This window comes from Phocoena sinus, chromosome 1 (assembly GCF_008692025.1).
Source record: "Phocoena sinus isolate mPhoSin1 chromosome 1, mPhoSin1.pri, whole genome shotgun sequence".
Lineage (NCBI taxonomy): Eukaryota > Metazoa > Chordata > Mammalia > Artiodactyla > Phocoenidae > Phocoena > Phocoena sinus.
In genome coordinates, this window is record NC_045763.1 from 163,153,227 (window position 1) to 163,172,750 (window position 19,524).

At 40.5% G+C, this 19,524-nt stretch overlaps 1 protein-coding gene across 22 annotated transcripts in view; it reads left to right on the forward strand.

Moving 5' to 3' along the window:
* Window positions 1–310: 310 nt before the first annotated feature.
* Window positions 311–19,524, forward strand: part of ENAH (ENAH actin regulator) — a 160,215-nt gene continuing 141,001 nt past the window's right edge. For 2 of the 22 annotated variants that reach the window (XM_032630300.1, XM_032630362.1), the window contains exon 1: window positions 492–1,667. In XM_032630300.1, the coding sequence (XP_032486191.1) occupies window positions 1,663–1,667 (5 nt within the window). In that variant the 5' untranslated portion in view covers window positions 492–1,662. Of the gene's footprint in view, window positions 442–480; window positions 1,668–1,703; window positions 2,038–19,524 lie in introns of those variants that run through there. The other 20 variants (XM_032630280.1, XM_032630309.1, XM_032630342.1 and 17 more) reach the window with 19 other exon arrangements.

Consider the following 19,524-nt stretch of genomic DNA (forward strand, 5'->3'; position numbering starts at 1 on the left):
ACTCTTCCTCGGGACTACAAGAGGCCTGTAATTTGTCCAGTTTAAGTTTTCATTTGATTTTTGGATTTGCTTTTCGATACCTAAAAACTCCCACAACTATAAATCCTGGCTTCTTGGATGGGCTCCGCCCCCCATGCCATTGACTTTAAATGTTTTCTTCGCCAGCATTTTACGTTTACCTTTGGTGATTTCAAGACCAAAGGAATGACGAAAAATTTTAAACTATCATTATTTGACATCACTCCCCGGCCCCCCGCCCCTCTCTCTTCCCCTCCCGCGGCCGGAATTCCCTTTCCGCTAATGACGATAGAAAGCGGTTTCACGGGCTGCGTTTCTCTTCCATTCCTGCTGCTGCACACGACGCAGCGCGCGTCTCCCGGCGACTGCGTTTCCCCGCGAGTTGGCTGCGTTCTTTCGGGGATGAAGTCATCCCTATACTTGGTGTGTGCATATCAGCTCGTTAAATCGGTACAGCACACTGGGATTCCTCGGGAAGAAAAGGAGCGAAGCGAACAATGATGACCATATTTTACATTTACACGCCACCCCCTCCCCCCACCCCGGAGGAATCGCGGGGAGCGGCGCGCGGCTGGGGCGGGCCGTGGGGCTGGCCGGGATGCCCATCGACTGGCAGGTCCCGTTCCTGAGATAGCAACAGGACGTGCTGAAGACAAGCCCCGCACGAGGGCACCCGGACGGGCAGATCCGGAGTCCCCCGGCCCGGCGCCCAGTCACGCATCCCGGTTGCCGCCCCCTGGCTTAGCCAGCCGGTGGCCGCAGGTCCCGCGCCGGGAGGTCCCGGCGCCCCAGTCTCCGCACTCCGGCGCGGGGGAGGCCCGGGAGCTCCCCCAGTCTCAGGGGAGCGGTAGACGACCGGGGGGGGGGGACGACGGCCAAGGACAACCCCGGGGGAGGAACCCTAGCCGGCTGCGGACGGGGGGTGAGCAGCCCCGATCCCAGGGTGCTGGGGAGGCGGGGTGGGAAAGCAACAAAGAGCCTTTGCTAACCCGTAGTCGCTAAGCCCGCTCCCGCCCCTCCCCGCTCTCCGCAGTCCCGCGGGGGGTCCGGCCAGCGGCAGGGGAACGCCCGGCCCCCCGCCTCCCCTCCCCCCTCACCGCCCCCTCGCCCCCGGGAGAAGGGGGGGAGGAGGGCGGCGCCTGCGTGTTCCTCCGCCGCGCGCCCCGCCTCCTCCCGGGCTTCTCGAGGCGATCCCGACTCTCCTCCCGCGGCTGCCGCAGCTGCCGGTTGCACACGGCCTCGGCGGCGGGCGCGGCGAGCGCGGGCCTGTGGAGCTGCGGCCGGGCGCGCGGCCCCGGCGGGCATCCCTCCGAGGGCGGCCGAGGAAGCTCCCGGGGGAGGAGGAGGAGGAGGAGGAGAAGGAGGAGGAGGAGGTGGGGGGCTGTGGCGGCCGCGGGACCCGCTCGGCGCCTCGGCCTCTCCGCCCCCTCCCCAGCTTTTCTTTCGCCCTCTTCTCTCCCACTCCGGGCCGGCGCCTCGGCTTTGTGCGAGGAGATGGTGTAGCCCCGCGGCCGCCCGAAGGAGAAGCTGGACACTTGTCTCCCGGCGCCGAGCTGCGTTCCCGCCCCTAGAGGAGAGACCCCCCTCGGCTCGGCGCCTCCCGCGTCTCCCGGCTGCTGGGGAAGCCTCAGCGCGGTCGACACCATGAGGTGAGGGGCGCGCGGGGCGGGGGCCGGCGGGCCATTGTGCCACGGGAGCCGCGACCCCGCTCTCCCCGGACCCCGCCTTCCCTCTCCCGGCCCGGCGCGTCTCCCTGGTCTCTGGTCTCTTTCTCCCCCCTCCCCCTTTGTCCCTTCTCATTTCTCTTTCTTTCTTGTAATCCTCCCCAACCCTCTTATGGGGGGGGGGGTCCTCTTTTCGACGTTGTCCCGTTTTTCCTCAAATGCTCCTCTTTCGCCCAGGATTTCCCTTCCTAAATTTAATTTGCTCCTGGCTCCCTCCCCCCACCAGCCTTGCAAGCCAAACCTGGGAGATGGGGAGGGGTTCGAGAATCGAAGCGTGCATGTTGCTGGGAAACAGGTATTTTTCCGTCTGTATGTAAAAATTTCGTGCACTTTTATAACAAAACTCTCGTGTTTAATTAAAAAAGGGAGAAAAGTTTGAGAGATGTGAAATTTCTGTGGGGAATAAAGTGCTCTGGTAGCGATAGGTGAAAGCTCTGAAAGGTGAAATTTTACGATGGTGGGGGAAGGGAAAGAATTGATTAGGTTTATATTTGGGGGGACACAGTGAAAGACTGGGATAAGTAAGTTGTTTGGGGTGTGTAAACGGGGGCGGGAGAGGGATTTGTTTGGAAAACCGTTTTCTCTCCTTCCTCTGTAGCAGCCTGTGTTGCATTGCAGCAGCTGCTTTTTCCTTTCCCTCTGTAATCAATAAAACAGAAGCTAAATTATTTTTTCAGCCCCAAAGAATTGAAGGTACGGCCGTAAAATATTTTTTTAATTGATCCGATGAAACATATGGTGTGATATTTTTCGTTTTTGTTTCTCCAATTGTGTAAGAGAATAAACCGTGATGTGGTGTGTCATTCATTGGAGATTTTTTTCAGTCTTTCCTAAGCTTGTTTTGTGTCCCTAACCTTCTCTTTTCGGATTGGTGCAAGACTTCGTGAGAAATGGGACTTGGTAGACTGAAGGCTGATCCATTCTGCGTTATCATCCTTTCGGCCTTCCTTTTAGGTTAAACAGTTGTGGATAAAGTAAATTACTCCATTTCTGTCTTCTGGAAGAGATAGTCTTACAGTTCATTTGGATTTGAATCTCCTTTGTGTTAAAAGATTAATGGCTAACCGTTGCCAAGACCTTTATAATGTAATACAATGAGATTTGAATGATATAATCTACACATTCCTGCGTTTTGGCAAGAAAATGTCATGTCATTGGAATTCTTTCTCAATTTAAGTAGTTTTCATTTTAAACTTTTTTTTTTCTGTCAAGGTTGAACACTACCACTTTGTTTATATATATATATTTTTTGTGGTTATAAGCTGTGTTGAGTTTTCACTTCAGCTTACTGTGAATTTGAATTATGTTTTTCTTTAATTCCAACGTATAGACCTTTATTTGAAGGCTTTAAAATTTGTTTTTAATGCTGTGTTTCTAAGTGACCCTTTTCCTTAGTGATTTCACATGCAAGTTATTTTCAGATATAATGGATCAGTTCAAAATGTAATCATGGCATACAAACCAAAAAACATAATCTTCGTAAAATGTGGCTTGAAAAATGCGAGTCATGCATTTGAGCGTGGTTTTTTTTATCAAGTTACTGATGTCCTTGAAGACTCAGGAACTATAATAAAACATCCATAATGTTAACATCTTGTAATACAACATATTGTTGATCTCTGCTTTAAAGATTTAATGCTTGTAGGGGTCTTGCAGACAAGAATTTATCAAAATTTTCCAAACTTTGGGTAAAATTTTCTCAACATTGAGAAATGTAAAACAATGAAAGTGGGATATTTTAAAATAAAATGATCGTAAAGTTGTCATACTCAGAGGTTGTGAACCAAAAAAAAAAAAGTTAAAAGTATTCAGTGAAGTTTGATCACTATCATGTATAGTTGTGAGTCTGTCAACAGTAAATTGTCTTCACTTAAAAGTTCCTTTTCTTATAAAAAGTAACTTGTAATTTTTAAGCTGTTTCCCTGCTCTATTCCTTATTAAATGTAGAGAGGGATGAATCACACTGATTCTTTCCAGTAGCATAAATATAGAACATGGTACACAGGTCAGAAAAGTTTGTTCAGGTAGTCTACAGTAATTCTTTGTAGACTAATTGTGAATAATTTAAGAGCAGAAAAGAGGATCAGCTTTTCACTTTGGAAGGCATTGGATTATTTGGTAGGTGGTTTGTACAACTCATGTATACACATTTCTTTAGATACCTGTAAAAGCAGGATGGTGTGGTATGAAAGTAAAAGGTTCTTGTGCTGGCTGCAAAAAGCTCTGGGATATTTTGGTGCTTAAGAAAGGGCTCTTCAGGTTATATTCATATTTGACTTAGTGCAAATGATGCTTTCAAGTATGGTAGGACATAAATGTTATGCTATTAAGTCGAGTCTCTCTTATTTACATTAAGGAGTAGTTCTGATGTTTTAAAGGCCATCCGGAAATAGGAGTGCATGAGTAGGAATTTCCATTTAAGTTGGTCAGAATTCTGAAGAGAGGATATGCTAAATATGTTGGCGGTTTAGGCATTTGTGATAAGATCTTTCAAATGACTGTAATTTCAGGAATAGCACGCTCATTGTGGTATAATGTAATAATTCCTATACAGAAGGAAACAGAATAATACTTTACATTCGTGAAACAATCTTAACGGCATTCTGTACTTGTAAAAAGCTGTATATAGAATTACTTGTTAATGTTTTGCTTACAGATAAGAATTTAAGAAATGAGAAAGTGTATTTCTTACATAAGACATTGAAAGGGTTGAGACCCAAAAAACTGGTACTTTTGTTAGTGTAACATCCAACTCTTGGGTTCTGTTCTTATTGTTCATTTATGTAATGTTTCAAAAGTATAAGATTTATGATTGAGGTAGGTGTATATATGTAATATTAATATAGTGTATGCCTTTTAAATGATTACATTTTTATTTAGTTGGTTAGTTACTCAAGATCTTATTTTGATAGAAAGAGGAGCTTGTCTGATCTAAAATAGTTGCATGTAGCCTAGTGGCTAAGAAGAGCTCAGAAGATTTTGGATTGACATTCTTAGGTCCATATTAAATAATCCAGGCTTCCACTCACTGTTCTTTGACTTTCTCATGGAAAAAGGTGTGGAGTTGTGAGGATTCATCCAAGCCGCTTATTAGCTGGCTGACCTTGAGCTGATCACATTATTTCACTGATCTGTTTTTTAAAATATGTAAAAATAGGGATAATTCTTTACTGGGTATTAAGGATCAAATGATAATGGAAAAGAGTGTGTATTGTGTACTTGTAAGCATTATACAATTATATTACTTCTTTTGTTTTAGGGCTTAGTTCTGTTTTAGACTAGTTATATAAATCTTTTGGGTAGTTAGCTTCACCTCATCCAGTCCAAGTGTGGCAAGAAGGGTTTTTTTTGTTTTTTTTTTTTTAAATTTTTATTTATTTATTTATTTTTGGCTGCGTTGGGTCTGTTACCACGCGGGCTTTCTCTAGCTGCGGTGCGGTGCGTGTGCTTCTCATTGCAGTGGCTTCTCTTGCTGTGGAGCCTGGGCTCTAGGCGCTCAAGCTCAGTAGTTGTGGCCCGCCGGCTCTAGAATGCAGGCTTGGTAGTCGAGGTGCACGGGCTTAGTTGCTTCGCGGTATGTGGGATCTTCCCGGACCAGGGCTTGAACCTGTGTCCCCTGCGTTGGCAGGCGGATTCTTTTTTTTTTTTTGGCAGGCGGATTCTTAACCACTGCGCCACCAAGGAAGTCCCACAAGCAGGTTACGTTTTGCTTATCTACTCCCAGTTGGTAGTGGCTGCCATGTTGATAAGGACATAGCTGCATTTCTGGGTTTGGTGAGAAAGTGCCATGATTAGTAATGTTTAATTGGGATGAGGGTCCCAGAGAGTGGCAATAGAGTGTTAACTGGAATGCTCATTATTTAACCATCTGTGATCTAATCCACCCTTCTTATTTTATAGGTGAGGAAACGGATCTTTAAGTTTCCTTCCTGTGTGTATATTTAGTCTTTGAAGTAGTTATTGTGATTTTGTTATCTTCATTTAAATGTAATATACATTTTAGAGTGTGGCACAGTCAAAGCTCAGAAGATCCAGGGGTTTATATGCTGACTTGTTAATGGAGAAAACAGATAAAAATGGAGATAATTCTATTATTTCAGGGATTGCTGTGTCAGATGTCAAGTGAGATACCCATGAAAGGATACAAATAGTAGTCTCTATGCCCACGATCTTCCTTTATGCTTGTAGCTTTTGGATGTGTGACTTTCTCACAGACGTTAATTTTAGGGGCAGGAGCCAGATTTGCATTTTTTGGAATGTTAGTGCATTGTATTTAGGCATTGTTTTGCCTTGTAGGTATTAAGTGAACACATCTTGAATAAGAATGTGGATTAATGAAGAAAATTTACCGGTTTTTACAGTAGTCAAGGTTTTGGATACCTTTTTAGCCCAGTTGGAATAAGCAAAATAACTGGCAGGCCCATTTGGCTGGTATAGAAGAAATTACATACTGGACTGACAGTTTTGGTTACTTATCCTACACATAGCTTAAATCTGGGGTGACTGTATAACTTGTAAAACACCCAGTCTTTATCATAAGCATAAGAAGGATTTGGAAAAATGTGATTTCAATTTTTATGCAGTTGTTGGGGAGGAAAAGGATACTTAAACTCTTCCTGTGCCCCTCTCCCCCTTCTTTGAAACTGACAGATGGAACTGAGTGGAAGTAAAAGTTAAAAGGGAGAATCTGAGCTGAGGCTGTACCTCAGTGAATGATTCCCCTAATAAGGGCTTATGAAGTTTTCTGGAAGAGAAATCAGGAAGGGATTCCTTGACAAGGGATTCCTCTGACAGGGGATTCCTTGTCAGATCTTCTGGGAAGTAGTCCTGAATTTATTTACCTCCCAGCTCTCCCTTTGTGTTACTATGTACTTTGCATATTTTTTGGCCATTGCATTTATTATATTGTTTTATAATGATCTGGATCTATCTGTCCCTCTTCATTGTAAGCTCCTTGAGGGTAGGACAGCGTTTTTATATTAACGGTACCAGCAAAATATTAGGCAAATAGTGGGTGCTCATGTAAATGCTTAACTTTGGGGTGTCCTTTTCCAGAATCTATGTACTAACAATAACCACCACCATTTTTGGAGCACCTGTAGTGTTCTAGAAGGTGTACTGGTTATTATAGGATGTAGAATAGTATTTGGCATATAGTAAATGTTAATAAAGTTATTTAATTGAAACAAACAAACAAAAACAAGCATCCTGACCACAGGAATAGTGTTCAGAAACAAATAGAGTATGTTTCTCACTCAAACACAAAGCTCAGAAGTAGCCAAAAAGAGTCAAACTCAGGTTTGTCTAACTCCAAAGCCCTTTTGGAGGATACCGGGTTTCCTTGACTTTCTCATTAAATTCTCCATTAACAGAATGGCCATCATTCTGTTTTTTAGTCTCTTTGATCATGGGACTTGCAGATATTTTTGAGCAACAAGCTTATGCATGTCTATTGGTTTAGCTTATTTCTACTCTACTTAATGACTGCTTTGTTTTGATTCTTCCTAGTGCTTAAAATACCAATAATTGGATAGTTTGTGATATTTATGAAGGAAGATGTATTAGCTTAGGGTGCCGTAACAAAATCCCACAGAAATTTATTTTCTCAAAGTTCTGGAGGCTGGAAATCTTGAGATCAGGGTGCCATTATGACCAGGTTCTGGTAAGGCTCTCTTTACTGGCTTGCAGACTGCCATCTCCTTGGGCACCTTCTACTATGTCCTCACATGGCAGAGAGCGAGAGCGAGAGCGAGAGCGAGAGCGAGAGCGAGAGCGAGAGCGAGAGCGAGAGCGAGAGCGAGAGCGAGAGCGAGAGAGAGAGAGAGAGAGAGAGAGAGAGAGAGAGCGCTCTCTCTCGCTCTCTCTCTCTCTCTCTCTCTCTCTCTCTCTTCTTATAAGGTCACTGATCCTATTGGATTTGGGCCCCACCCTTATGAACTCATTTAACCTTAATTACCTTCTAAAGCCCTGTCTCTGAATATTGTCACACTGGGGATTAGGGCTTCAAAATATGGATTTTTGGGGGGAAATAATTCAGCCCACAGTAGCAGATACCCAGATTTTTTTTGTCAGTGGATATAACTTTGATGGAAGAAACTAATCTGTATAATGCTTAGATGATTTATAGATTGATTTTATTAAGTAACTCTACATGAAGAAATCATTTACTAACAGGGAATGATTTACACAAGAGACCTCTTATATTTTCTAGAAATTTCTGCACGCTGGAAGCTTCTGTTTTATAATGATTCTAATAAATTTAGTTAACATGTACTTTTCCAAAGAATCCTTTTGGTGTAAAGCAGTCAGTGTGCATATTTCAGTGCAGAGGTTGCATGGAAGAGGGTAAAGAGGACAGGCTTTGAAGTCAACCTGAGTTCAGATTCTATTTTGACGTTTATGAACTAAGTGATTTTTGAGTAGGTTATAAACAGTTTTTGAGATATGAATTCCTTCTGTAGAATGGAGATGCTTTTTGCATTACAGAGTTGTTAGGAAAATTAAGTCAGAAATTATATAAAACCCTGGCATAGCATTTGGCATGTAAAATGGGCTTGAGAAGAGTAAATCCCCTACTTCTATGAAAGTCTGACATCTCTTAAGTTTATGTTAAGAATGTGAAAAACGATGTTAAACGGTGCAGCTGCTTTAGAATCAGTGTGGTAGTTCCTCAAAATGCTAAACATAGAGTTACTAGATGACCCAGCAATTCCACTCGTCGGTATACATCCAAGAGAAATAAAAACATATATTCGTGCAAACTGTACACAAATGTTCATGGCAGCATTACTCATAATAGTCAAAAGGAGCATGGATGGAAACGTGCTAAGTGAACGAAGTCAGACATAAAAAGCCACTTATTTTATGATTCCATTGATATGATATGTCCATAATGGGCATATCTATAGAGACAGGAAGTAGATTAATAGTTGCTACGGTCTTGGGATAGTGAAGGAGGAGTGGGAAGTGAGTGTGTGCAAAAGGGTTCCCTGACCCCATTCTACTCTGTGTGTGTGAGTGTCAGGGGCGGGGGGAGGTTGGGGGCTTCCCAAAACCAACAGGCAATTCCCAGATGCCATCAGGGTGTCTGAGAATTCATCTCAGCTCTGACACTGTCTGCCTGGAGATAGAATGAGATTCAAAGGGTAAAGGGCTCAGTCCCACAAGACCCACCCTCCACTTTAGAGGTGAGTTGCAAGTACAGGTTGTCACCTGTGCTTATGACCGACTGGCTGTGAATCAGAGGGGCCCCACAGCTCCCTCCTCAGGTGTGGTTAATTGGCTAGAACAGCTCACAGAACTCAGGAAAACTTGTTTACTCACTAGATTACTGATTTATTATGAAAAGATTATATTAAAGAGTAGGAGCCAGATGAAGAGCTGCTACACAGGGTGAGTTCCTGAACAGGGAGCTTCTGTCCTCGTGGAGCTTGGGGCCGGCACAGTGGCACGTGGAAATGTTCTGGTTCCCCAGTGTGGAAGCTTTCAAAAAAGAGAGCCTAAAAGGCTGTTCTTTTGTTTTTTGTGGAGGCTTCTTTACATAGTCGTGATTGACTGAATCATGGGCCAGTGGTGATTGATTCAACTTCCAGCCCCTCTCCTCATTCCTGGGGATGGGGGTGGGGCAGGGGCTGGGACTGAAGGTTCCAACTCTCTAATCACTGGGTTGGTTCTCCTGGCACTATTTCCCATCCTTAGGTGCTTCTGAAAGTTACCTCATTCACATAACCAAAAGACACCATTATCATTCTCTGCACGTAGGAAATTCCAAGGGTTTTGGGAGCTGTGAACCTGGAACTGTGGAGGAAGACCAAATATATATATATATGAATAACCAAACATATATCTTACAAATCACAGTGTGTATGGGGTTTCTTTCTGGGGTGATGGGAAATATTCTAGAATTAAACAATGATGATAGTTGCACAACCTTGTAAATATATTAAAAATCACTGAATTTTATACTTTAAAATGGTGAATTTTATGGTATGTGAATTATGTCTCAACCTCCACTCCCCATCCTTGGATTATTATTTTCACTTACGCACTAGAGTAAATAATACCGGAAGATGGTCTTGTTTGCTTTACATTGTTTCTGACATTTTTGTTACTTTGGACTAATATTTTAAATTGACATCTTCATGTTTTCTAAAGAAGAGATATTGAAGGTAGAACCATTGGGCTTTTCTCTTTAGGGAACCAGGCAGGTAGGAGTGCTGAAGTGGAAACATTAATTAATGGTGCCTTTGAGAGGCCTGAACAAATTTTGGAGTCATCTTTGTGCTCAGGTAGCAGCCATTCTCTGGTAGCCCTGTAATAAGCAAGGATGACTAAGGTCACTGATTGTATCAGTGAAACAAATCCATCAGAATCTTCAGAAAACTGTTCAAACCAGTTAGTGTTTTTTTTTTTTTTTGGGGGGGGGGTTCTGTTTACAATAATCTCAAATACCAAAGAAAGTTTTTGTCTTTGGGAAATGAAGCAACCTTGATATTTTTTTTGCCCTTCTAGAACATCTGGTTTTGGCAACCAGTACATCTGATGATAGTGAAGTCAGAATGACTAACTGCTTCAGAGGTCCTCAATGTCCTATCCTTTTTGGTATCTGTTATTGTATGTGTCAACTTGGTAGGGAAGGAGATTCATAAAGAACCTCAGAACATAAAGTGCAATAAAATGAATAGCTCTTTAGGTCAAATCTCAAGGGAGTCCAAATTGCTTGTCTAACAGTATAGTGAAGGGATCTTTCTGTGCAGGTTTTGTAATGATAAAATTGGTTATATTTGAGTGTCTGCTTTGCTCTGAGATGTCCCTTCCTCTCCTCTCCCAAATTCTCATCTCACATTCGATTAGTATCGCAAGCAAATTGTTCATTTTTTAACAATTTAAGATTTACGAATCATTAAGTGTTCATTTCAGTTATTTTGATCTTTTTAGTCTCTTTAATCTTTTATTTGCAGTATTTTAAGAAAATGAACCAATTTACTATTATCCAAATAAATGTCAGTGTTTTTTTTTTTTATAAAATTACTTTTTTTCTTTCACTATAAAGCAGTACAGGTTTTGCATAGATTTTAGGAGGTATGGAAAGTATAAAGATTTTAATAACGTAAGTCCAAAGCATCAAGAATTTTGATATTTTGACGTATAGCTTTCTAGACTTTCTGTAATGCCCATAGGCAGCCATAAATGTGCTTGTGTGTATGAGTATGTTTTAAATAAAAGTGAGATCATACTATTTAGAAGTGAAATTATGTTATGTATTTTGTAACTGGCCCCTTTCCACATCTTGTCACTAAATAGGAATCTAAATAATTTTAAGTGACTGCACAGTGTTCTCACTATGCTTGGAGTGACCTTAATCTCTTAGGGATAGACTTAGATTTTTTTTCGTTATTTTTGTTATTATAAAAAACACTGCCATGAACATCTTTGGGTATATATCTTTGTACACTGTGTATCATATTTTATATCTGCACAGATACTTATATTTTAGCATACATTCCTGGAATTAAAATTGAGGAGTAGTATTTATTTTTCCCCTTTCTTTTACTTTTTTCTGTCAGCAGGTCCCATCACGTCGCCCTCCCTTTGCTTCTCTCCATCTCACTGACACTGCTCAAGTCCAGGCCACTGTTAACGCTCACTGGAACAATTAGTGTCTCCTCACTTGCGTTCTTGTCCCCCATTCTCTATACATCAGTTAAAATGATCTTAAAGTGGAAATGTGATATTGTTCTTCGCTTGCTAAAGCCTTCAGTGCCATCTTAGTGCTCTTAGGATAAAACCCAAATTAATAATAAAAGCAAAATTATTAGTAGGTCCTGTCTGATCTGACTATATTCTGGTTCCCAGCATAGGCCTCTGAGTATGCAATAAGTATTTGAGTGAATAATAAATGAAATTACCAGACCAGAGGGAATTTTATCAATTTTTGACACACATTACCAAATTAACAACATGGATGAGAGTGCCAGTTTTACCACATTGTGACCAACTCAAGCCATTATCAGCCTTTTTAATCTTTGCCAATCTGATAGGCAAAAGGTGTTATCTCATTGTTTTAATTTGTGTTTCTTTGATACTAGAGTTGGACATTTCATGTGTTTACTGGACATCTCTGTTTTTGTGTGAATTGTCTCTATCCTTTGCCTATTTTCCCAATGGGATGTTCAGTTGTTCCTGTAATGATTTATACCATCTTTAATAAGTAACCCTTTATGGTGTAGATATATTGATATTATACCAGTTATCTAATGTGGTATTACAAACCACCTCAAAACCTCGTAAAACGTGTGAGTTGGCTGGGCAGTTCTGCTGGTCTCACCTGGATTCACTCATCTTTTCATTTCCTGACTGGGTTCATGTGGTGTGTCTGTTTGTCTCTCACTTAGTAATAGCAGCCTTCCATTAGATCATGCCCCAGTGTGCAAGCTTTTATCAAACTTCTGCCTGCATCCTGTTCCCTTAGTCTTCTTGGCCAAAGCCAGTTACATGGACAAGCTCAGAGTCAGGGTGGGAGGAGACGACACAAGGGTGAATCAAGAGGTGTGACTGTTGGATGCTGTGATGTAAAATCAACCAGATGTATCTTATAAAGAAATTTATCACTTGTCTTTTAATTTTGTTTTGGTAAAGAAGCATTAAAATTTCATGTCTGTTAGATCTGTTAGTTTTACCTTTATAGTTTCTGCCTTTGGTGTCATGCCTTTCCCAACTTAAAATTATATTAGTATTTACCTACATTTTTTTCTATTACTTTTTGGTTTATGGTTTCATCTATGTTTAAATTTAAGCCATCTGAAATTTGTTTTGGTGTAAGATGGGAGGTTAGTATTTGACAAAATATCAAATATTTAGTCCTTTGTCAGCATCATTTGTTGAATCTGTCTTTTCCCATTGATTTGAAATGCCACACTCATTGTATACTGAATTCCCATAAATACTTGGTTCTGTTTTTGGACTCATTAGTTATTTGTCTAATTCTGTGTTACTACCTCACTGTCTTAATTACTTTGAGTCTGTAGTATATTTTAATTTCTAGGAAGGAAAGTTACTGTTCATTTTCTTGTTTTTCAAAACTTTATTTGCTATTTTACTTAATACATTCTTTTAGATTAGTTTTGGAATCATTTCATCAATTACAACGAAAATGAAATAAAAAAGAAAAATTGCACCCCGAAATCTGTTGGAGTTTTGATTAGAATTGTGTAAAATTAATGGATTAATAGGGGTAGGGGAGAGAATTGACCCCTTTATAATACTGAGTCTTTCATTCTTTTTTCTCCTCCATATATTCAGATTTTTTATTTCATCTTTAGTAAAGTGCATCAACGCTTTAGTTTCTAGTTTAGTAGGTTTGATATGGTACCTTTAAAAAGTTCTTACATACTTAGAAATTAAACTTACAGCTTATTTTTACTCTAGGTATATCTGTTCTCATTTTTGTCTTAATTTTATTTAAAATGTATACTTGTATTTAAACATAAAGCCTGTGATTTACAAAAAATGTTTCGTTCTCCAGTAACTCAATTCCAATGTTGGCATTTATATTCCTCAGTTTTCTTAGATTTTGAAGTGTAATAGCTAATGGTTACTGAGTACTTACTGCCTGAAATATCAATACTTCCCATATTAACCATTTAATATTCCTCTTATAACTTATAAGGTAGGAACAGTTGTTATTCCCCTTTTATGGATGAGAAAACTGAGTCGCAGAGGGTTGAGTAACTTGCCCAGGGTCACTCACTGGTAAACAGCAAACTGGGATTCCATCCCAGGCAGTCTGATTCCAGAGCCCATGCTTTTAACCAGTATGCTCGGGTCTCTCGTTCAAACATGAACTGAGGTCTGTATTTGAATTTTCTAAGTGTTGATGTCAGTGAATAATTTACTTTTTCTTTGTGATTTCATCGTATAAGGGTTCTTTATTTTCTGAAAATAATTGGTACAAGAACAAGGCCATGTAGAATGAATTGACCTAGAATAGGAGTAACATTTCAGAGATAGCAGGGGTGGGGAGAAAAGGCTTTACTTGGGCTTAATCTTGAAAAATGAAACAAAATTATGGAAACATTCATGTTATAGTTGCTACGATGTGTTAAATTCTTAAAATGGAAGAAGAATGAATCAAGTGTTGGTTGCTTGTTTTGCATAATTTTTCTTTAAAAATTGCGAGATCTCATGAAACTATATACTTCGTGTAATGATGGACTTTTCTAGTATGATCCTAAAGAAATCCATTTTTGCCAAAATATTCAAAGCCTTCATTATCAAAGCCCACTTATATTTTCATATTATTTTCTTTTGCCCTCCTATTATCTCATCTTCATTAGCTTTCTCCAATTATCTGCTCATGGTATCTGTTCAGATGCTTTCAGGGGCAAGTAGCAGACTTAAAGTACTTAAACGTTAAGAACATTTACTGTCTCATATAATTGGAAGTCCCGAGAAAGAGTGGGCTCCAGGCCCACTACACTCAGTGGCTCATGGATGTCTCTGAGAATCCAGGTACATTTTGCCATCTTGAGTATCCATTTCATCTTCACACAGGTAGCAAGCAGGCCATGGGATTTCTAGGCTTCACATTGAGAACTAGCAATTCTTACAGGAAGGAGGACCATCTCTTCTTTTGTTGCTTTTTTCCCCTCTTAAGGTATAATTTACATACACCTAGATGTATTAATCATAAGTATATCTATAGGTTGATGGATATTTACTACATATACACATCTGTGTAGCTACCAACCAGGTCAGGATACAGAACATATCGAGTACGTATCATCCCATTAAGTGCCCTTACGTTCCTTCCCAGTCAGTGTCCCTCTCCAATTTTCATTTCTGCCAGTGGCTTTGCCAATAGTTGGAAACAGTTTTGATCATTTTTAGTGACTTTGTAAAGCCCTGCATCTTTTGGAAGGTTTGCACGTCTGCTTTGTACATGATACTCATTGTGTTGCTTTGTCATTGAAATACCTGCCATCTTTGAGAGACTGACAGGGCAAAGGTGAAGTGGACTGACAGAGGCTCCTGTTACCGTAGGAGGGATGTTTGACAGGGATGAATTTTATAAGTTGTTAGTTCTTTAGTTTTTCTGGTGTGTGTGTGTCAGGATGACTTTGCTTCCCTGGGCGACCTGGCAAGTTGTGGGAGTCTGGCAATGAATCATATTAAGACCCGTGAACCTGTTCTGGCCTATGTTACATTTTTACATATGTGTTGCTGGATTTTCTAATTTATTGCATTGGTGTATTACCCCATCCAGTCTGTGATCTATGCAGCAGTCAGGTCTTTCTGAAATTCAGATTTTATCAGCTCAGTCTTATCTCTCAAACACTTCAGTGGCTTCCCATTGCTCTTAGAATTAATACCAAACTCTTCATTATCATGGCCTATGTCCCACGTGGTTCCTCTTGCTCTGTGATTCCAAAGTTAGTAAAATGGCCCAGTAAGATGAATCCTCAAAAACCAGTTACAGGGAATTCCCTGGCAGTCCAGTGGTTGGGACTCTGCACTTTCACTGCTGTGGGCCTGGGTTTGATCCCTGGTCGGGAAACTAGGATCCAGCAGGCAGCGCAGCGCGGCCAAAAAAAAAAAAAGGAAAAGAGTTTAAAAGCCCAGTTATAAAAAAGTCAAGATGTGCATGGACATACCCATTCCCTTATGCTTACAGGTTAGTGAGGGAGGAGGCATTAATCAGTTTGGTACATGGTATTGTGAGGGTAGAGACTTTCATATATTTTTGTTTGATTCCTTTTTAAATAATATCATGTGCAAATAATATTTTAAAATTTTGTCTAGTATGTATGCCTTTTAATTACAGCAGGTTGCCAGTGTTATTTTATATTGCTTTAGTATTTTGTTATACCCATTTATTATTTTTTTCAAAGCATCTACTTTAAGGGAAATTCCTCCATCATCTTTTTATATTCCTCTGGATATGGAAGTTTTTCAAGGTGGTTTCATTTTGGGAGGAGATAGGTCCAATAGAATCGTCATTGGCTTCAAAGCTTTTCTGCTCTTTACTGACTGTGAGACCTTGGCTGTGCCCAATCTCAATTTCTGTTTCTGCCAAACGGAATTAATAATCCATTGCCTTGTTTTGTGGTTTGCCATAATGTACTTAGAGGATTTATGGATTTAGTGTATTCTAGCTATTGTTTTCTTTGTGTTGCATCATAACTTTTTTAAAAAAATGAAGTTGCAGCTCCTGAATGTTCTTTTGCCTTTTTCTTTAACTTTTAATGTGAAAGACTTCTTATTTTAGGCACTCTAAAAGCAAGGAGCTAGTTAAATTCTTAAAGAACCTATATTTTAAAATGTTTTAAACTTTGTTAAAATGAATCTTTAAAAAGCAGACCCCCGGGCTTCCCTGGTGGCGCAGTGGTTGAGAGTCCGCCTGCTGATGCAGGGGACACGGGTTCGTGCCCTGGTCCAGGAAGATCCCACATGCCGTGGAGCGGCTAAGCCCGTGAGCCATGGCCCCTGAGCCTGTGCGTCCAGAGCTTGTGCTCCACAATGGGAGAGGCCACAACAGTGAGAGGCCCGCGTACCGCAAAAAAAAAAAAAAAAAAAAAAGCAGACCCCCTGAACTGTGGAACCGTTATTTGTATCACTAGGAACTAGCCCCCTTTCTCCTGCAGTGGCCACCTCAAGTCTCTCACTCTACCTTCCTTTCATATGCTTGATTCCTACTTTGCCAGCTATCCTTCCCAGACTTCCTCCTAAAAAACCTTCACCTGCACTCTGTAGCACACAGATGTCTCAACCTGGCATTCAGGGTCCTCTGCAAAACATTCCAGGAATGCCTGTCCATACACCCCACATGAATTCATTTCACAGTGGTCTGCTGCTTGTTCCCCAAAGGTTCTGGTGGAATTTTGGTCTCATTACTTCTGTTCTGTCTTCTGGAAAGCTGCCTTCTCTGTGCTCACTCAGACTCACTCTTGCTTCAGTTTCCTCTGCTAGTTTATGTCTTTAGTGATTACTCCAGGCTAAGTCTCTCTTATTGAACTCAGATCATCTGTTGACTGTTCAGCTCATTTGGTACTTCAGACCTAAAATTTTCCCTCAAAAAATCAAGCGTGAGCTCCCTTTACTCATGGCACATTTCACTAGCACTTTGTAGCATGCTGGGTACAATCAGAGACGTCCAGTAACTTTTAAAAAAGAAATATAAAAACTAAACTCATGATTATTGAGTATTTTAGGCCTTCTCATTTTAATTTTCTAGATAAATCATCTGATTTTCAAAGGTATTAGGTAGTAGTTCGCACAACTTAATATTAAACAGTATGTTTTTATACTCCTTTAATAAAGCTATGTAAAGGTATGGTTAAGTGGTGGTAATGATATTTGGATTAAAAAATTTAATATTTACTTGAAAGCATAAGGACCAACATATCAAATATGTGTGTGTATGTATATATATGTGTATATATATATATATATTTTTTCCTACCTGGAAATCTTATACAAATAAGAATTCTGTCATCCAGTCAGCAAGCCTGTTTCCCTTCAAAAGATTAACTGTTGTAGTTCTTTCTGAGTATGTAAAAAGTACTAAAATTAGAAATTAATTCAGTAAGGTTTTTATACAGATCATGGATACAGTGATGAACTAGGCAGTTTATTTTTTGTGACCTCCAGATCTACTCTTTCCCTTCCCCCATTTTCCTAAATGTTCCCATAATTTCTGTATCAATCAAGATTCTATAGAGAAAAGAACCAATATTTATTTATTCATTCATTCATTTAAAGAAACTGACTTACATGATTGTGGGGGCTGATTAATCTGAAATTTGTTATGCAGGCTGGCACACTGAAAACTCAGACAGGAGTTGCTGTTGTACCTTGAATCTGAAATTTGTAGGGCAGGCCAGTAGGCTGGAAACTCAGAATTTTTATGTTAGTCTTGAGGCAGAATTCCTTCCTTGCCTCTTCTAGCTTCTGGTGTGTGCTGGCAATCCTCGGCATTTCTTGGCTTACAGATGCACTCTCATCTCTGCTTCCGTGGTCATAGGTCTGTCTTTTCCTTGTGTGTCTCTGTCTTCGCATGACATTTTTCCTCTTTTAAGGAGACTAGTCATACTGGATTAAGGGCCCAGCCTACTCCAGTGTGATCGCATCGTAACTAATTACATCTGCCATGATCCTGTTTCTAAGTAAGATCACATTCTGAGGTACTGGGGGTTAGTACTTCAGCACATCAACTCTAGCCTGAGTTTCCCATTTGGGTATGGACCACGACTTTGGTCTCATTCACCTCTCACTTTAATCAGTTGAGCTAACTGCCCCAGATGACAGATACAGAGGGAGACATGCATACATTAAATATAAATACATGCAAAATATCCACAGTAAAGCTACTAGAACTAATGAATGTATTCCGTAAAATTGCAGGGTACAAGATCAACGTGCAAAAATTAGTTGTTTCTATACACCAGCAATGAGCAATCTGAAAAGGAAATTAAGAAAGCAATTTCATTTACTGTAGTATCGAAAAGAATAAAATACCTAGGAGTAAATTTAACCAATGCGGTGAAAGACTTGTATACTGAAAATTACAAAATATTGCTGAAAGAAATTAATGAAGACTTCAGTAAATGAAAAGACCTTCTGTGTTCATGGATTGAAAGACTTAATATTGTTAAGGTGATAGTAGTACCCAAAGAGATCTACAGATTCTGTACAATCTCTGTCAAAATCCCAATGGTGTATTTTTGTAGAAATAGAAAAACCCATCCTAAAGTTCATATGGAATTTCAAGGGAACTGGATAGCCAAAACAGTCTTGAAAAAGAACAGAGTTGGAGGACTCACATTTCGTGATTTCAAAACTTATTACAAAGCTGTAGTAGTCAAAACAGTGTGGTACCGGCATAAATTAGCCCTGTAGACGGATGGAACAGAATAGAGAGCCCAGAGGTGAACTCACATTTATGGTCAGTTGATTTTTTTGACAGGGTTACAAAGACCATTCAATGGGGAAAGGATAACCTTTTCAACAAATGATGCTGAGAAATCTGGATATTCGTAGTTCTCTTGAAAGAGTTTAGTATTTTTTCCTATAATATGAATGCCTACATCTAAATCAGGGTTTCTCAACCTTGGCATTATTGATATTTGAGGCCAGATAATTCTGTGTAGTGGGCGCCATCTTGTGTATTGTAGGGTGTTTAGTAGTATCCCTGCCTCTACCCACCAGATGCCTGTAGCTCACCGCTAACTTCTCTTCCTAGTGAAATTTTGCATGGGGGAGAAATCACCCCAGTTGAGAATTACTACTCTAAATTCTAAAATGTCAGGAATTATTGTATAACTTTTAAACGTTTAAAAAATATGTTCAGTTTATTTATTTATTTATTGGCTGTGCCGTGCAGCTTGTGGGATCTTAGTTTCCTGACCGGGGATTGAACCCATGCCCTCAGCAGTGAAAGTGTGGAGTCCTAACCACTGGACCACCAGGGAATTCCCTTAAATGTTTTACGTTTATTTTTAAAATAAATTTATTTATTTATTTATTTTTGGCTGCGTTGGGTCTTTGTTGCTGCACGCAGGCTTTCTCTAGTTGCGGCGAGCGGGGGCTACTCTTTGTTGCAGTGTGTGGGCTTCTCATTGTGGTGGCTTCTCTTGTTGTGGGGCATGGGCTCTAGTTGCACGGCCTTCAGTAGTTGTGGCTTGTGGGCTCTAGAGTGCAGGCTCAGTAGTTGTGGCACACAGGCTTGGTTGCTCCGCGGCATGTGGGATCTTCCTGGACCAGGGATGGAACCCGTGTCCCTGTC